Source organism: Nannobrachium achirus, assembly GCF_963921795.1.
Source record: "Nannobrachium achirus genome assembly, chromosome: 24".
NCBI classification, from domain to species: domain Eukaryota; kingdom Metazoa; phylum Chordata; class Actinopteri; order Myctophiformes; family Myctophidae; genus Nannobrachium; species Nannobrachium achirus.
Window position 1 is genome coordinate 18,123,396 of NC_137831.1, and position 20,000 is coordinate 18,143,395.

General features: G+C 43.3%; 1 protein-coding gene across 1 annotated transcript in view; it reads right to left on the minus strand.

Annotated features, from left to right (window-relative positions):
* The window catches only part of tubgcp3 (tubulin gamma complex component 3), a 37,563-nt gene extending 18,607 nt beyond the window's left edge, over nt 1-18,956 (minus strand). The window contains exons 1-7 of the mRNA XM_080754858.1: nt 18,811-18,956; nt 14,655-14,762; nt 11,708-11,775; nt 10,869-10,946; nt 3,178-3,425; nt 1,449-1,615; nt 228-340 (exon numbers count right to left, since the gene is read on the minus strand). Coding sequence (XP_080610984.1) covers nt 228-340; nt 1,449-1,615; nt 3,178-3,425; nt 10,869-10,946; nt 11,708-11,775; nt 14,655-14,762; nt 18,811-18,886 — 858 coding nt within the window. The 5' untranslated portion in view covers nt 18,887-18,956. The remainder of the gene's footprint in view (nt 1-227; nt 341-1,448; nt 1,616-3,177; nt 3,426-10,868; nt 10,947-11,707; nt 11,776-14,654; nt 14,763-18,810) is intronic.
* Nucleotides 18,957-20,000: the final 1,044 nt, after the last annotated feature.

The window sequence follows — 20,000 nt, forward strand, 5'->3', positions numbered from 1 at the left end:
ACAACAGAGGAAGAACTGAGTGCATAGGAATTGATGGGCTGTACAGTTAACCTGATGGGTTCGATTCACATGAAGGTATCAGTTGTTCCAACCTCTATGTCAACTGATAAGGTATATTTATCGTTGTGCTGCGTCGGCGAATGCTTGCTTTACTTCTCATAAGTTCTCTAAATATGACTTATCAGGCATATTTATTGCACGGCGGGGCGGCACAGAGGCTGGTGTACCTTGCTATCCATCTTGTAGCAGTTGTCCTGGGCGTTCATTTTGATGAACTTGCCGTCGATGCCTTGGAACACGTAGAGGAGGTCGCGCACCAGCATCGCCTCGCTTACCTCCGCTGAGAGGGCCGCACCAAGGGAATAAAAATGACAGAGAGGGGAGAGGAGAGGATTTATTGTGGAGCATGGGTTACTGGCCGGGTCACAGTTGTGCTGTAGATGGGGTGAGGTCACAGAAGCCCGTCGTCCCAGAGATTAAAGAGAATTATTGGTAATTACTTTATTTCCATTCGTGATCTTCGAGGGACAGGGACACAGAAAGGACAGGGCAAAACATACAACTAAATTATAGAGTGCACAGTAATTGTATTTCTGGCACTAAAGCACAAAGACACAGGAGTTAGTTATAACAAATCAGGCACCAGAGCAATTATAGAAACTATCTGACCCCTTCTGTACAGTAATTAGGCCCAGTACGCACAAAAACAATTTAGCAATCAGTTATATGCCTAGAATAGGCCAGTGGTCTGCTCTTCTAAGGGACTAATAATTAGGTAGAAGGACACCTTGCAGAGGGATGCACCTTGCAGCGATGGACACTGTGGCACTTGTGGGACCTGAACGCATGACTTTTCAGTAGTGATGGGGGAGGCAGTCTGTGACCCACTACTACTAGGGCTATCCTGCCAACCAAAATAATGGCTTGGCCTTATTCTATGCTACGGGGAGAATCAAGCAAATGACTGTCACTGCAGAGCACAGTACTGAGAATAAAAACAATACTACTCAGAATCTAGGAGGGCTGCAAAAAAACGTGAAATTGATAATTAACGTTCAGACTAACAAGTGTGCCTTGAAAATCGAGTCAAATTTACACATGAACATTAGAACCTTTGCAGCTAGGGATGGGGCGATATCGTGATAAAAAAACACTCACAATAATCGTATCGTGGAGATTTTATTTATCGTGATATCGACCTCCATCATACACTGGGATCAGTTCACCTTTTATTTGCAGAGCTGCATATCCGGTACCACTTAAACCCTCTATAATTGGTAAAAGGTACTTATAATATACGTAATATACGATAGTCTTTTTTTTTTATCAAATGTCTTTGCCAAAAAATAGCTGATCTACAAGCTCCCAACACGTTGCGACGCGTGTGTTTTGTCACAATAATCGTGATATGAAATGTTCATATCGTCCCAACCCTAAGTTGCGCTCACCATTGGGGTCTCCGTCTCGGCGTGGACGGACAGCCCTGTTGGAGGGGGCGGGGGGGATGAGGGGTGGTCGTGAGGTAGTCGGAGCCATGGCCGAGGAGGGGGAGGAGCTTACAGGAAGAGCCCAAGCCAAGCGAGAGCCGAGGGACTGACCGGCTGCTGACTGTTGTCTGAGACAGAGACATGCACATAATCATGTACAAGAAATACATAAACGCTTAGACATACAACAAACATGGAATTGCTAATGTCAGTCTTCTGGGATTGGAATTTGTTTATATTTCGGTCAAATGCAAACGCATGCAAAATGTATGTTAAGTTCTTGAATAGGAGTTTATATACAATAAAATATAATTTAACTTCATAATTTTTTTTAAATCAAGTTCCTTCTAATGAAACTATAACTTAATTCTTAATTTAGTTTGTTACCAAGCTCTTGTAGCCTTGGTGTCCATTTAGAATCACTCTTTAAATACGGCACACTTTAGACAAGTCAATAAACTACGCTACAAGTATGCCCTTTAAAAATTCATGTCTATGCATAATTAAAGGTCTAATAGAGGATCTTTAATCACAATTCAAGACTGTAAATGCTCTTTTGAGCATGGATTAAGGATAGGCCTTTTTAACAAAACCAAAAAAGGTGAGCCAAGCCAAGACTTTAGAAAGTAGATGGCTCCTGCATTATTGATAGGAGCTAAAAGCAATGAAATGCCCTTTAAAAAAAACAACAGGTCCATAAAACAGTTATAATGGCCTTGGTTGAATGACAAGCAGCTGATACTTTATTTAATAGTAAGCGAAGGCTTTCTCAAGTCAAGACTCAAGAGTGGGATAAATAAATAGACAGACACTCTGGTACAGTATATTCTTAAGAAGAGAAGTTATGGGGCGCCTGCTGGCCTAGTGGTCTAGGCGCATACAACATACTAGGCTATGATGCCTGCTGGTGTCGCCGGTTCGATTCCTGATCCGGACGACCTTTGCCACATGTCATTCCCCCATCTCTCTCCCCATTTGCTGTCAGTCTACTATATCAAATAAAGGCATAAAAAGCCCAAAAAACTAATCTTAAAAAAAAGATGAGGAATTATATAAATAGGAGTCTTTACTCTTTATTGATAAAAAAGCAGCAGCAGCAGCCGCCTTGAATATAACAGTGACGAAGGCCTGTGTGCCGAAACACGTTCGTTATGTGAAAGCTGCTGCTGCTTTTTTATTTAAAAAAAATACTCCTATTTAAAGTGAGTGCGGAGTGCATTTCTCTTCATATGTATTGCTGGATTCCGCACCCAAGAAACCCCGAAACCCCTCAGACCAGGGGTCTTCAACAGGGGGTCCTGGACCCCTAGGGGGCCCTCAGAGTTACTACAGGGGGTCCTCCAAATCTTTATGTGATAGAAACCTTTTTCTCTCCTTTTTTATATTAACCACTTGAACCCTAGCATCCATATTCGGAGAACTTTAGCCAAAAATAGCAGATCTACAAGCTTGCGCAGCTTGTAGATCGGCTATTTTCGGCAAAGAGCTTTGAACACAAATTGACATTATTCCAAAATAAACTGATGATTGTGCTGTCAAAAGATGAAATTATATGGAAACAGGTGGTGGGGGTCCCTGCTTAATCTCTCTCTCTCAACTAAGGGGTCCCTGGCTTAAAAACATTGAAGACCCCTGCCTCAGACTGTCCTAGGAGTTGAGCGAAACTTTATTGAAGACAGCATATTCTTACCCAGCTAGCAGGGACTGTGGAGGTGGTGTGGGTCCATTCAGTGAATACACCCCTAGACTGGAGAGCCCACTGGTCCCCATGCTGGCAGAGAGGGCCCCGGGTCCGGCGGCCACCACCGTGGCCCCGCCAGTGGCACCCGTCCGCTCCCCGTAGCTGAGGGCCAAGCTCTGTGGTCGGGTGCAGTAGAACGGGGTGGAATGGGCGTCTCTGGGGAGTGCCTGGGCAAACAGCGCCCCATAGCTGCCCACCTGGGAATTGCGAGGAGGAGAAAGAGTGATGTCAGAGCATGATGTCAGAGCGACAAACCCATAGACCGTAAAAAAGTGTACACGTCGAGACGTTAAGACGGATGGAGTCAGCATGTGCCGTTTCACATACTAAACTGCGACCTTTGGTCGCAATAATCAAACTAACCGATTTAATCAATCATATGACATTATTGATTAAAAAAAAAGGATTCAATTTGACTAATCGATTTTGTTAATTATTGAAAAAAATCGAATTACAATTTCTTGTAGATTAATATATAAATGTTTTGATACTACTCCAACAGATTTTGTACCAACATCACACAAATCGGTCATCAACACAGATTGGTCCTATTTTTCATATAGAGTGTATGCATCATATGGCAAAACATAAAGCAGCATGAAGCATTGGAGTTTGGAAGCGCTCCTCCTCACTCCTCCTATGGACTCTGTTTTTTGCCACTCAGTAGGCGTTCCCGCATAACTTCCGGGTATGATGTCGATGATGTCACGAGCCCATACCTTTTATTACAGTGGTCCTCAACCTTTTCAGGCTGTGACCCCCAAAATAATCATATTTTAACTGGGGACCCCCCCACCCCGTGTTAAACAACATTTTGTGCAACACAGTTCTGTTGTGAAAATAGTCGATCTACATGCTCATGTAGATCGGCTATTTTCACAATTTCTGCTTCTAATATTTGACAATTTGGCCAATGTTTAAGTTTGTGTTACTAAGTTTGGGTGAAATCCTCCAGCTGTTTCAGCTATCTCTCACACATTAAATCATTATGAATCCCCTGAGCTCAGCATGGATGGTGATAGAAAATGCTTTTAACGTCTTAAATGTCGCTGGCTGTGACTTTCCATGAAAAATGATATTTCTGTTTCTTTTCCATCAGACATGGTTGCCTGTTGTGTTCTACACAATATATTTGAAATGAACAAACACTACTAGACATTTTGGACAAGCTGTCCATCCAGTGTATGGGATCTACAGTAGTTGTCGTTCATGAATGATTTGTTCATAACGGGACAATGGCGCTGTGAACGTGAACAAATCATCTGAACAGATCATTACCGTGAACAAAATGATTTGTTCACTGAAATGAACGGTTTTGCCCACAGATATAAAAAGCTATATTCTTCATCCGCCGCTGCGGTTCATTGGAGGGAGTCCTGCATCTCAATGGCCTACCGAGCATCTCAGGGTTCACACACATTTTTACCAATTCATTTCCAAAACTTTTCCAAAACTTTTCCAGAATATTTAACCCGATTTCCAGGACTATATAACAATAATTCAGCTCAATAACAGGTGGCTTACTCCTATGCGCAATGCCCAAAGACAGGTAGTGTATGCCAGTGGTTCTCAACCTTTTCAGGCCGTGACCCCCAAAATAATCATGTTTTAACTGGGGACCCGGCACCCTGACAAGCACTAAGAGTTGAGGAATTTTGTATAACACGGTTCTATTGTGAAAATAGCAGATCTAGATGCTCACAAGGCGTTTTGAGCATTTAGATCGGCTATTTTCACAATTTCTGCCTCTAATATTTGACAATTTGGCCCATGCTTAATTTGTCATTTCAGAGGTATTAACAAAATCAATAACCAAAGACAATGCATAGATATTTCTTTCCAGGACCTTCCAGGACCCTTGATAAATTCCAAAACTTTTCCAGTACTGGAAAAATATTTTTCTAATTTCAAAATATTTCCAGGAATTTCATGACCGTGGGAACCCTGTGTGACACAAAAGGAAGCGTCCTTCAGAATTCCGGAAGCTTGCCAGTCCTCTTTTACCAACACCCCAGAGCCGGAGGTGGCATCTACCTTTTTATGTCTATGGTTTTGCACACAACTAATCTACAGTAGCTAGAATAAGCTGTTAACCTGTTGGCCGTATGTGCGCACACACCAGAGATGCCATTGTGTTCAAGCCCACGTCTGATTAAAACCAATACAAAAATGCATAAAGAAAGCTTATTAATGTGGTTACATTATCATTCAAGCTCATTTCATATGTCTTGTATGCTTTCAAGATACAGTACAATGTACAAGTTGCTTGTGGTGTAATTGTTTTTAATTGCATGTTCAGACACAGACTTTTTGTAACCTTTGTTTGAAACATTTATTGAAAATTATGTGAAATAAAAATGGGTTTTATATGGTAATTCTATTTAAACAGTACATTGCTTTTATTGCTTTACCAACACAAAAAACAAAGACTTCATGCACTCAAAAAAGCAATGCAGCCATGTCAATACAATGGAAAAAAATAAATGTGAATATATATAAACAGCTCACATCTAGAATCAAAAACAAAAGATAGGAAATGGATGAATACAATTTAGCATAGCTTTTCACAGGCTTTCACTTGGATCAGAGTTTTGCAGTGATTGCAAATAGCTTTGAGGTTGAGAACCCTGGTGGGACATGTACTGTGGATGTGACTGGGAGCCTTGAGGTTGAGAACCCTGATGGAACGAGTACTGTGGATGAGCCTGTATTGGTGGAGGTACAAGGATGGGGTTGAATGTGTACGGTGCCTGCGGTGAGGAGGACCAGGATCCATTCATTTCAGCACCTTGTGCGTCATAGATCAGACTCATGATGTTCCTTTTTACTCGGATTAAAGTGACTGGGTCTTTCATTTGCCTCAATTCGTGTGCTACCAAGGTTCCAAAATTACTGAGATGATCAGGAATTGGCGACCCAGGACTCGGTTCAAAGTCATTTGTGTCTTCGTCTTCCGTCTCGTCGTGCTCACTGGTTGGCTCATCGAGCTGGAATAGAGATGAAACAGAAATGTGTCGGTTAAAACCACAGTTCTAAATAAAATAAAAACAATATTGTCATTGTCCTATATTTTGATAAACAATATTATTTTTTTATATTTCTCATGAAAACATCCCTTAATGTTTGATGATTATTAATATGCACATAAATCTTTATAATGTATACTTTGCTTGCCAGCCTACACACCATTACGCCTCCTCCCCTTATTTATCCCCACTGCAGACGTATTAAGGGTGAACTTATGTGAGGTGGCAAGGATCCTACAGCAGATCGACACAAGAAAGGCAAAAGAGACACATGGGCATCCAGGGAACGTCTTCAGGACATCTAAACTGACTAACAGATATTTTGAACTTTAGCCCCAACATGCCTCAAGAGTCAAGGAATCTACAACCCCCCTCCCCCCCCGCTCCATTATCGCACCAACAGGTCCACAGAAGACACTACTGCCATTACATTGCACTTTGGATGTCAAGGACTAAACTTATGTGAGAACGTTGTTAAAAGGGCTTTGCACACAGACGTGTTTTTTTCGCACAGAAAAAACTGGCGATTTCATTTTTTTTTAAGAAAACAATGATTCTCTATGACCTCATGCACACCGGCTCTGAATTTGCCATGCGGCAGGTGGCTGCGGCAGTGGAACCCAGTTCGATTCGTGCGTCTTGTCGCATGCGGTAAAAACTCATTGACTCCTTTTATGACTCCTTTTCGGATCCGCAGTGTGGATTCTGCACAGCCTTGCACACCAAACCCAATGCGTTTTAATCATGCAGCAAACGGAAAAAACGCAATGGTTGAAAATCACGCCTGTGTGAAAAGCCCTTTACAGCTCAGCATTTGAGCTCTTTGCAGCTGAATCCTGAACTTTCTGACAGGAAGACCCCAGGCAGTACAGGTGGGTTACTCGCTGCTGCCACAATTATTACATAATCACCTGATCGCTATTATAGAATCCCCATTATTTTTGCATAACTGCTGTTGGAACGGGTCAACATCTTCAAAATTCCTCAGGATTTAATGACAATGTAAACTGCATCATGACTGGTGTTGAAATCACAACGGTGTCTTTTCCACCACAGACAACTGAGGAAATGTGGCCTGCCGACTTCTACAGGTGCACCAGACAACGTGTCCTGACCGGCTGCAACACCGCCTGGTTCGGCAACTGCGCCGAACGTGGCAGAGGCTTCCAGAGGGGTGTGCAGTCAGTGAGCCCGGCAGGTCACAGGTGCTGCTAAATCTGCACGCGGTGAGGTGCAAGACAAATCATGCCAACAAGATAATCGGCAACCCCAGTCATGGCATGTTCATTAAGAATCTGTCCATGAGGAAACCTGACTACGTCAGCATAGCAGAGAATCCCCAAGCTATTCGCATGGTGAGCTGAGCTGAACATTGCCAAGATCAATTATAAACTGAAGTGTCCCCTGTATTACAATCACTTTAATTTACACTGCAATCCATGTGTGATGTGCACATTATTTTAGCAATAGTTTTAGATCTTATTCATTATTTATCTGGTTGGTAATCGGTTTTAGTCATATTTTAACACAGCCACCACTTATTAATTCTTATACAGTATGGACCCATTGTCTATCTCAGTGTTTCTCAAATGGGGGTACGTGTACCCCTAGGGGTACGCGGAGGTACTGCAGGGGGTACTCAGAAATTGCCCCCCAACAAAAGAAAAATAGAAGAATAAATCATGCTTGTTGTTCATAGTTGCATAATTGATTACAATTGAATTAGGAGGGGGAAAACATGTACCGTTATGTTTAATGATGACAAATGGAGAAACTTGATGAGCCTGAGTTGCTGAGTTGTTTGAATGTATTGAAGTTATTGACATGAAAACCGTTTGAAACTCTTTAACTCCATTCCTTATTCGTGATTTTATATTCTTGAAATAGCATCATATACCACAATTTATTTATATTTATATTTTAATTACAGTTTTATAAGCAAAATGTTGTTGCTGGGGGGTACTTGGATTCAGAAATCAGGGAAAGGGGGTACTCAAGCCAAAAAAGATTGAGAAACACTCTCATTGTGTTATGTTGTGGACTGATAAGATGAATGCCATGTAGGCAAGTAAACTTGAATATAGTATAGCATACTCAGGTTTCCTATAGCAGCTTACTTAGTTTGACTTTTAGATTCTTGCTCACAAAGAAAAAATAAAATAAAATAAAATATATTAAAAACCTAAAGACGACCAGGAATGAAAACAACCAAGAAGAGTTAATAGACTTTGTAACTTACGGTGGTCTTAGGTGCACGGTAAACAATATGTTGTTTTATGAAATCCATGACCCTGACGAGCCACTTTTGCCTGGATGTCAGGGGTTTGCTCCCACTCCCACTCCCACTAGGCTTTGGCTTTAGCATCCTTGAATACTGGGCTCTTAGCTTTTTGGCCTTGGTCTGAACCTCCTCAACTGAAAGACAAAATAAAAGAGAAAAATGCCTGAGAAAGCAAATGCCTGGTCATTTGTTATGTATTCCAGAATGTGATGTTTATGTTTCAAACTCTCACTCTGGCAATATTAATATATGTCAGGAGTCTTCAACAGGGGGACCGGGACCCCTATGGGGTCCTCAGAGTTACAACAGGGGGTCCTCCCAATCTGTGTGATCTTTTTTATATTAACCACTTGAACCCTAGAACTTTAGCCAAAAATAGCAGATCTCACAATGCCTCGCAGCGCGAGGCGTTGTGAGCTTGTAGATCGGCTATTATCTGCAAAAAGCGTTGGTGTGGAGGGGAAAAAGAGCAGACTAAGTACAGGGTGAAAGGTCAAGTTTATTAGTATTGACAGTTCAAGTGGTTAAATATCTGAAAACACAAATTGACACGAATCCAAAATACACTGATGATTGTGGTGTCAAACAATGAAACTATATGGAATATATCAAGAGGTTGTGGGGGTCCCTGTTTCATCTCTCTCTCAACTAAGGGGTCCTTGGCCTGAAAACGTTGAAGACCCCTGATATACAGTATGTGCTAACAGCTAAGGCATCATGTAGTGTAGTGTTATTTTTCTCACCTGGCAGCTGAAGAGCAATGGCAATCTCTAGCCAACTCTTGTCCTTCTCCATCCTGTTGTGGAAGAGCTCGTGGGAAACGTCAAAAAGGCAAGGGTGCTCACGCCAAAGTTCTACTAAACGCTCCTCCATCTCTCGTGTCCAAGCACACCACGGTGTCTTCTTTGCAGTCTTTGTAGTCTTTGCAGCCATGGTTGTCGTCTTGTAGATGTCATTTTGAAAATATAGGCGAGTGGATAATCAGGGCTAAAATCATACAGTCTGAACTGGGAGAATGATACCGCAATATTCATCGCTTGAAAAGGGCTGTGTAAAAGGGGCTAATGAAAGACTTACATCCTGTTTACACTTACTTGACATCAGAATGTGTCATAATATAAGTAAACAGATTGCCAAACCAGATCTAAATTGTGTTGGAAATGTGTTGGAAACAACAAATTAGACAAATTGTGATCAATCTGATTACTTAAGACACATTTCAATACCAAACAGGGTCAAATTCACCCTGGTGCCTTACATTCAGAACTTGACAGGAACAAAAACATGTTCTTGTGGTGTGCTGTCTCTTTTTACTATATTTTTTTATCGGCTCTGCACATTAGCTGGGTTCCCTGAAGGCAGCCTGCCTATATCCCTTTCCGGTTCAATTTACTGTAGGTTCATTTGATTGGCTCAGCATCAGAATTGAACCATAAACACATATAAAAGTGTCATACAAGTTTAAACCTGTGTCAATCAAGCAAAGTAAAGGAAACTGAGCCAGAACAGGAGACAAGCATGCCATCAGCCTGAATTCCCACAACTGTTATTGTTAAAGCACATTTACATTCAGGTTTGGGTTGTGTATTTACCATGTCATGATGTAACTAGTCCAATTGGTGAGACATCTTGCTCCGGAGTGCCAGTGAATAGAATTGAGAATCCAAAAATACTCTGCTCATTGACTTGATAATCACTTTGGAGCAAGATAGATATCTTGCGAATTGGTCTAGTTACATTATGACAAGATAATTGCACAAGGCACAAAACGGGCACAGAGCCCATTTTGTATTAAGCATAGTGGCAGCTTCAGAATGAGTGTGTTAGCTGAACAGCGGAATTCTCAGATAATCCCTCTAAACTGCAATGACAGCCTTTTCTACGTTTTTCAACCAAGGTGCATGAGTTTGACTAAGCAAAACAGTGAGTGAGGACTTGCTGAAGGAAGCATGGCAGGTATGGTGCAGTCCAATGTATGAGCTCAACAAACACAAGTACAACTACACTGCACAATCCATAACCACATGAACCCTAGTGTCCCTATTCTGGGGGCAAATATTTGGCGAAAACACCCATCGCGCTGCATTGAGACGTGTTGTGTGCTTGTAGGTGGGCCATTTTCTGCAAAGATATTTGAGTGTAGAAGAAAAAAAAGGAGTGGACCTAGTATAGAGCCCTGCGGACCCATACGTTTTCATGAAATAAATAAAACATAGTCTCCCCATGCCTTGCAACACTGTGTGTGTGTGTGTGTGTGTGTGTGTGTGTGTGTGTGTGTGTGTGTGTGTGTGTGTGTGTGTGTGTGTGTGTGTGTGTGTGTGTGTTGGACTCACCCTGGTGGATGGCTTCCGAGGATCTTCACACAGACTGAGCAGCAAGTAGAGGACCGACCAGCGATGCTTCAGGACACCCTGCTCACACAACATAAAATACAACACACATTCAGTTAACACGGAGACCCTGAATACAGCCAACATGTTCTCATACCCGGGCGAACCATTTCAGTCTTACATAACACGGAGTGGGCAACCACACCGTCAGCGTTACGTGATGGAGAGCCTAAAATTATTGATTGTGTAGGTGCCTAACATGTTCCCACGCGTGTTAATGATTCGCCCTGTTAAGTGCCCTGGCGCCGCTAACACGTTACCTGGCGTGGTAACTACAATATAGGAAAAAGCCATGGCAGCTAATCTACATTAGTTATGGCAGGGGTCTTCAACAGGGGGTCCCCAGAGTTACTACAGGGGGTCCTCCAAATCTTTGTGTGATAGAAAAAAAAAATCTCTTTTTTTCTATGAACCACTTGAACCCTAGCTTCCATAACACAACGCCTCGCGCTGCGAGGTGTTGTGAGCTTGTAGATCGGCTATTTTTGGCAAAGATGTTTTGTTTAGAGGGGAAAAAGAGCACACTAGGTACAGAGTGAAAGGTCAAGTTTATCAAGTATTGACGGTTCAAGTGGTTAAATATCTGAAGACACTGATGATTGTGCTGTCAAACGATGAAACAATATGGAATCTATGGAAAGATTGTGAGGGTCCCTGCTTCATCTCTCTCTCAACTAAGGGGTCCTTGGCCTGAAAACGTTGAAGAGCCCTGCAATGAATAGGAAAAAGCCTCGGCAGCTAATCTACATGAGTCATGGCAAAATTATGTGATAAATACCAACCTGAGTCTGAAGCTTTCTGTGGAGCTCCGAGAACAGAGCAGCATCTGCTTCTCTCCTCTGTTTCAGCACTGCAACACACACACACACACAACCAAGCATGACGCGTCCATACTGAAACACAGCACAACAACAACAAAACAGTGACACAAAGCCATTTCTGCTCGACTGTACTGAGGCATTACAGTAAAGAGAGGGGATGACATGCGATACGGGCCGCGAGTGCAGACCGTGCGCACGCCGACTGCCTCGGGAGTCGGGACCAGGAAAGATCACTCTTCCTGGCAGGACTCGATTTCAGCAGGACAACACAACACGTGCGTCAATGCACACACACACACACACACACACACACACACACACACACACACACACACACACACACACACACACACACACACACACACACACACACACACACACACACACACACACACACACACACACACACACACACACACACACACACACACACACACACACACACACACACACACACACACACACACTCAAGCCGACAGGAAAGCATGAAATCCAGAAACAAAGTCAATTTGCTGTTTGTTAAGCATGCACAAAAAACATATGTTGAAGGTTTTTTGTTGACAATTACATTTCTGTTTGGCTTAGGCTTTGAAGTTGCACAAGACAGATATGACACATAACCTAAATATACAATGAGTGACAACTTTTTGACAACTTTATACTTAAAAAACAACATTGATAGTGGAATTAGCCGATATACAATCTACAAGCTTGTAGATCTGCCTTTTCCACTATTTTTGAAAATGTTTGAAAATATGTGAACATTTTTCAACATGTAAACGATTATGGCGATTATGTCAAATAATTGTGATTAGACGATTATACAATAATTGTGACAGGCCTAGCGACCGCCTAAAAACACAGTTCCCCTGACTGGCATTTTCCAAAAGCTCATCGGCGCTCTAGGACGGCTTTTGGCCTGTGGCAGGAAGAAATATGATGTTGGTGCTAAAATAACTCTGGCACGGCCAATTACTACTGTACATTGCCAATGCTGGAGTAATGCAGTGCCCAAGGTTGGCTTTCAGCGGTCCGTTTGAGAAGCATGTTAAAAATGCATTACCCCTGAGTCAGCCTTCACCGGAGCCTCTGGACAGTAACTGTCTATACTGCCCAGCGCGGGGGAAAATTACAACTTCACTACTGGCCTTATATAGCTGCGATCGATGTTGCGCAGAAATTGGTGACTTATTGAATTCTGGGCCAGAGGGAGGCCGCCGTGGTATGATTTAATCAAATGCACGGCAGGGAAATTATCTCTGACAGCAGGAAAACTAATTTCTTAGAAATATGTCCAATATTTAGTTATTAGAAATAAATTAAATATTGAGTTAATTTGGTTCCATTAAATCCAGGTCTGTGTGTGTGGTGGGCGGAGAGGGGGAAATGTATTGAACGAGCATCATTCTTCAAATCTGCATTTAACACCCAGTTTGGCTCAGGCTAAGTCATCACCACAACTTGTATTTTTGTTCTTGAGACAAGATACAGACAGCCCTGACATGTGAGCATGTTTTATCTGGTGATTTATCTATTTTAACACGTTTTGGAATGGGAACCTCTTTTGGGGTTTTTACCTTTCAAGACAGGAACCCCTTTAGGGGTAGTTATTAAATCAATCATGGGAACCTCTTTTGGGTTTTTTGGGGGGGATGCTCCCTCTGGCTGCTGTTTGATTGTAGTTCTAAGTACTTAATTTATTTTTTGTATGTTTGAATACATGGTGGCAGTCTTTTTCATAAGCAACTGTCCAAGTTATTCGTTAAGTTTTAGGTGGCTAATTGCCATTATGAGAAAAGCGATTACAGTCAAATAGAATATGAAATTGATATTGAGTTCTGAATATAGCCAAAGCTACAATATTGATATCGGGACTCAGGTTATATCGCTATATCGGGACAATTAGGCAGTTAGTGATTGATTTAAACTAGTTGTGGTAACTTTCTACATCAAAGCCTGGATCGATATTTGCCACTAATGACAGTACTTTGGCTACTATCAGAGTCTGCTGGGATTTGCCTTTGTGGAGCAGTATAAATAAGATAAATGTGCTCTCTCTTGTGGCTACAACATGGGATGACGACTCTTGAAAGTAAAAGCTTTAAGCTAAAGTATACACCTAATGCATGCATGTGCAAAGATATCAAGGTTAAAATAAAGTTGCACACCAGGGGTTGAAACTAAGGTCTCAGAGGTACTTGCCCGTAGGGCAAGTACAGGTCATGTTGTACCTGCCCAAAGGTCATGCCCACTTGCCCGAAAAGTAAATCGTCCATTGAATTACTGTTCAATTTAACATTTTTTTTGTGCGATAAAGAAAATGTCACACCTCAATTTGTATTCCAAATACCCTAAATAGCTATGAATATGACTATGGGTTCACACTTAGTTATTTTATATTTTTAAGTGTAGCAACAGTAAAACGGCACATAGGTCAGCAGTGCTCTTCTTTTACATTCGACAGACCAGAAAAGAGCGCTCTGGCCACGTTCAGGTGTTTAGACAGTTATCTTGTGCTGTGTTTATAGACGGTTGCGTCCCCTCTCAAATGCGCACATGCCCGGTCGGGCAACCAGAAAGCAATCTGCACCTGCCCAAATGTTTTATTTACCTGCCAGGGGCAGGTGGGCAACCCTTAGTGTCAACGCTTGCACACCTATTGCATACATGTCCAAACAATTATTTGAAGGCAGAGAGATAAATATTCTGTTTCCCATTTTCAGACCGAGCAACTGAATTAAAAGCTCCAGTCAAACTCAAACAGCCAGCCTTAGACTGAGAGAAATAAATTCCTAGCAGAAGACTGGGATTGACCAAAATCTGCTACTCTGATGCATGTGTTTCGTCATCCCATCAACATCTATGTTTCCAATGGAGGATAATAGCAGTCGTTTTAAATGCCACTTACTTTCTTTCTTTATCTTCTCAGACACCAGGAACTCGTCCCGCTCGATAGTGGGAGCGTAGTTACTCCCAATGACTCGCACCGCATACTGGAACTGGTGGGCAACTTCAGCTGAGAAAAGAAATCAACCGTGGTGTCAGTGGAGACAGGCATTTAAGTTCATGTATGGACCCCCAAATTGACACTTATTAGCTTGCGGACCCCATTTGATTTGTTCCTTTTTGTTTCTTTTTAGCTGGGGACCCCCTCCTGGACCTCCCACAAGGACCTCTGGGACCCCTATGGACCCACAAAACAACTGGCAATATAATCTTTCTGTTTCCTTTTAGGGACCTATTTTATATGCATTGATGTTTTTGTCCTGGATGATGATTCCTAACTGTTAATAGGAATGTGTTACCTCAAAAGGTTTTCCATCCATACAGTAAGTTCACTGACAGGATCAACAATAATCAAATCAATTGATGGATGAATAAGAACTTTCTGTATTCTCCACAAGATGTCTCCCTGTTATATTGTTTTGCTGTTGTAAGACAGTAATATTACAATTCTGCAACCAACTATGAAATAAATGCAGCAACGCCACAGCCTGCATTCCAAGTATCATCTGCATTCTGCAAGTATACAACAATAAAACACAAGCAGCAAGAATTATCTAATATCTAATTAAACTTCCTAAAACATTTGTAAATCTACTAATCAACCACAAGCATCACCTGAGGTGGGCAACCATGTCTTTTTGACCGACCAGACAATCAGATTAGGCCACTGAGTTGATCAAATAAAAATAACCCAACAAATCATAGGTTAACATGGTACACGGTATGGCGCTGGTGGTTGTATATCAATGGCAGGTGTGAAACCCTTTGACCAGCTGAAATGGCTTTTTGCAACAAATGTCCTGGTGAAATAGGAGTTACTAGGGAATAATTTGCTCAATTTTATATTCAAAACTATTCCCAAACTGGGTACTGAGTGATCAAAGCAGCCTGGGAAAGGTTAGGTGATTATTAAATCTACCAGAGCCCAGCACAAGCAGCAGCATTTGTAAATCTACTAGAACTAGACTGTACTGTACTAACTGTAGTAGATAAACAATGATGCTTCAGCTTGTAACTAGAGCCAAGCGCAAGCAGCACTCTACTACCATCATCTATGGTCAAGCTAGATCACAACCAACATGGCAAACTTCATGCGACAATTGATGTGAAACTATTAATGAACAGCATCAATCTGCAAACAATCAACAAGCATAGTTGTAAATCTACTAGAGCCAGGAGGCAAGCAGAAGGATAGTTTGTAAATCTACAAAAGCCAAGCAAGCATCATCTGCAAATCTCAATAACTAGAACCAAGCACAAGCAAACATATCAATCTACCAGAGCAAAGCACAACAACATGGCAACAAGCGTATAGTAAATCAGGGGTCTTCATCGTTTTCAGGCCAAGGACCCTTAGCTGAGAGAGAGATGAAGCAAGGACCCCATACAAGGACCCAACTACATATTGTATGAAGTTTGTGTTGCATATTAAAAATGTTCATAGATTTCTTAGACAGCTTAATTGTTTGACAACACAATCATCAGTGTAGGTTGTTGGACTTAGGTTGTGTGTAATTATAGACATTGAACCACTTGAACCGTCAATACTAAGGGTCGATCCATACCGTTATAAGGAGCCTAACTAAGTTCGGTTCGGCACTAGGCGAACCTAAATATGGTTCGCATCCCCCGGTTCGGGGGGGCGTCAACCGACTAAATTCGGCTCTACGGTGCTGACGAAATGTTGTGACCTCCCGACCTCCCGCGGTGTCTTCTCATTCATTCAGCCCGGCTTCACGTTCACATTCTCGGCTGTGAATCTCCGTTTGGGAGGGAGACACGCCTCTCGCTGGAGACGAAGAGTGGTGGACTGGGAGGCGCGCGCACGACACACACACACACACACACACACACACACACACACACACACACACACACACACACACACACACACACACACACACACACACACACACACACACACACACACACACACACACACAGCTTGTATCGCTAACGCGTCGCTGACCGTTTTAAAGACAAAAGAAGAGCTTAAAGTCACAACTTTGCTAATTGCTATAGTGTTCCGTGTCGATAGGTTTTCCACGACGAGTTGTGACTGTGTGATGACATGCATGCAGCAAGGGAGGCGGCACGTCTATAATGTGAGCTTGTAGATTAAATGTTTTTGACAGAGCTCGATCGAGCGTTTGTGAGTGTGGGTGAGAGAGAGAGAGAGAAGAGAAGAGAAGCCTGCTGGTGCTGCTACTCGATCACTGGACCTCCAGTCATTCAGCGTGCAGCGCGAGGGCAAGTCAATATGTATCCGCCCTGCAATGCTCATTCATCGGCCACAAATGTTCATGCCAAGGACCTCCAATATTTACAAGCGACTTCGGCACTAGCCGTTAAGAAAGTATGGATGAACTCCCCCCGAACCTAAATCATTTCGGGTCGGGGAGCACTCCCGAACCGAAATTAGTTAGGCTCCTTATAACGGTATGAAACGACCCTTAGGGTCGTTTCATACCGTTATAAGGAGCCTAACTAATTTAGGTTCGGCACTAGGCAAACCCAAATATGGTTCGCATCCCCTGGTTCGGGGGGGCGTCAACCGACTAAATTCGGCTCTACGGTGCTGACGAAATGTTGTGACCTCCCGACTTAATTTCGGTACTCAGCGGTGTCTTCTCATTCATTCAGCCCGGCTTCACGTTCATATTCTCGGCTGTGAATCCAAGGAAACAGCGGTTGTTTGGGAGGGAGACACGGCGACTTCCAAATGCTTGTGTGGCCGTGTATTGGGCTTCGCAGAGCGGACACAAGTCCGCTGGCTCTCACTCTGGCTGGAGACGAAGAGTGGTGGACTGGGAGGCGCGCGCGCGCGACAGACACAGCGACAGACACAGTGACACACACACACACACACACACACACACACACACACACACACACACACACACACACACACACACACACACACACCTTTGCTGCGTGTATCGCTAACGCGTCGCCGACCGTTTTAAAGACTAAAGAAGAGCTTAAACACAACTTTGCTTATTGCTATTTGCTAGTGTTCCGTGTTGATAGGTTTTCCACGACGAGTTGTGACTGTGTGATGGTGATGACATGCATGCAGCAAGGGAGGCGGCACGTCTATAATGTGAGCTTGTAGATTAAATGTTTTTGACAGAGCTCGATCGAGCGTTTGTGAGTGTGAGAGAGAGAGAGGAGACCCCGCTGGTGCTGCTACTCACTCACTGGACCTCCAGTCATTCAGCGTGCAGCGCAAGTCAAATATATATCCGTCCTGCAATGCTCATTCATCGGCCACAAACGTTGTCATGCCACGGACCTCCAATATTTACAAGCAACTTCGGCACTAGCCGTTAAGAAAGTATGGATGAACTCCCCCCGAACCTAAATAATTTCGGGTCGGGGAGCACTCCCGAACCGAAATTAGTTAGGCTCCTTATGTTATAACGGTATGAAACGACCCTTAGTCCACTCTTATGTTCCTTCTACACCAAACCTCTTTGCCAAAATAGCAGATCTACAAGCTCACAATACCTCTCAACGCGAGGCTTTTGAGCTTGTAGATCGGCTATTTTTGGCTAATGGTCCACTCAGAATAGGGATACTGGGGTTCAAGCGGTTTGTGTTGAAACAATAAAGTTCTTATCACAGAAAGATTTGGAGGCCCCCCTGTAGTAACTCTGAGGACCCCCTAGGGGTCCCGGACCCCCTGCTGAAGACCCCTGGTGTAAATCTAAGAAGACACAAGCGAAAGCAACGCAGTGTTGAGAAAACTGTAGTCAGTGTCAGTGTATGCTTTTAGCTCACTTAAAAGCTAACGCTGGTTGAGCCATGCCTGCAATTGAACCAATCCGCCAACGTTAGCAATACACGAGTTCACATAAACAAACAAGACAGACAGTCCAGACAAACCGACAGACAGACAAGGAGGAATGAATGAAGCATCACGTTAAACTGGAGATCTCCCATAGTGGGAGATCTCCAGTTTTAGCACAGGTTAGGTTAGCTTAGCATGTTTGGCCGTTAGCAGACGCGTTATCATGCTAACAGTGTCAGGTAGCAGCTCAGCCCCCAACGTTTACCTTCGCTTTTCCCGGTGATTCTGCAGCAGAGGCTCTGCAGCAGCACGTTGGGAGACTTCTGGTCCAGAGCGGCCATGGCGTCGCTGGCAATACCAAAAACACTCGTTTATTTACCACAACCAACAGCCACGGTTAACTGCGCTCCAACGCCATTTTAACGGTACCCGCCAAGCTGACAGCAGAGGCGTTGCTAGCAGCACACTGAGGGACGGTGGAGGGTAAACACTCCCCCCCTGAAACACGTTCTGAGGAAGGAAGGTTCCGACCCCAGTGACTGAGGAGGAGGTAGTGGCACTTTTGACAGCGCTGGTTCCCAAACTTTTTAGCCCGACACCGGGCCGTGTCAGTTCAGAAAAAGCTAAGGTATGGCAACATGACTGGTGTCTTGCACGCGCGTCCTCGCGCGCGTGTAAGACACCAGTCATGTTGCCATACCTTAGCAACAGGCACGATTGCAGTACATTCTATTATTTCCCCCTGTAGCCAAGGTATGGCAGCTGCCAATAGCTTGCCATACCCAATTGACGCCTCTGGCCGTGACCCAAAAGAGAAATTAGACGTTTGCCCTGGACCCAAACTAGTGAAAATAGCAGATCTACAAGCTTGAAGATCGGCTATTTTCACTACTAATTTATCGAATTTCTTAGATTCTTCTTTTATTTATTCATTTAATTCAGAAAAATATTTTTTTGGTAACTTTTTTTTCTCGAGCACATTCATTAATCCTTTACTTTCAGCACCACGTGGAGGACAGCTCCCCTGAAAAGTTGGGGTGCAGTAGTGCTGGACAGCTCCCGTCATACCCATACACAAAGGTGCAGTATGTCACGCGCGCGCGCGCGCGCGCACATACACACACACACACACACACACACACACACACACACACACACACACACACACATACACACACACACATACACACACACACACACACACACCAGGGGCGTAGGGAGCGGTAGGCGAACGAGGCGACCACCTACCAACTGAGAAATGATCTGGCAAAAAAAAAAAAAAAAAAAAGTCTCTTATTTACATTGTGTAAAGGCCTGACTGGGCAGTAGGCCTACAGTGTGGAGAGGACCATAGGCCTATAGAATGTCGCTCAACCAGTTCCATTCACTGACTGGTAGGCGGCCTGGCCATTGAGAAAGTGTTACCCTTTTAGAGATGTAAATTTGGGCTGCCGG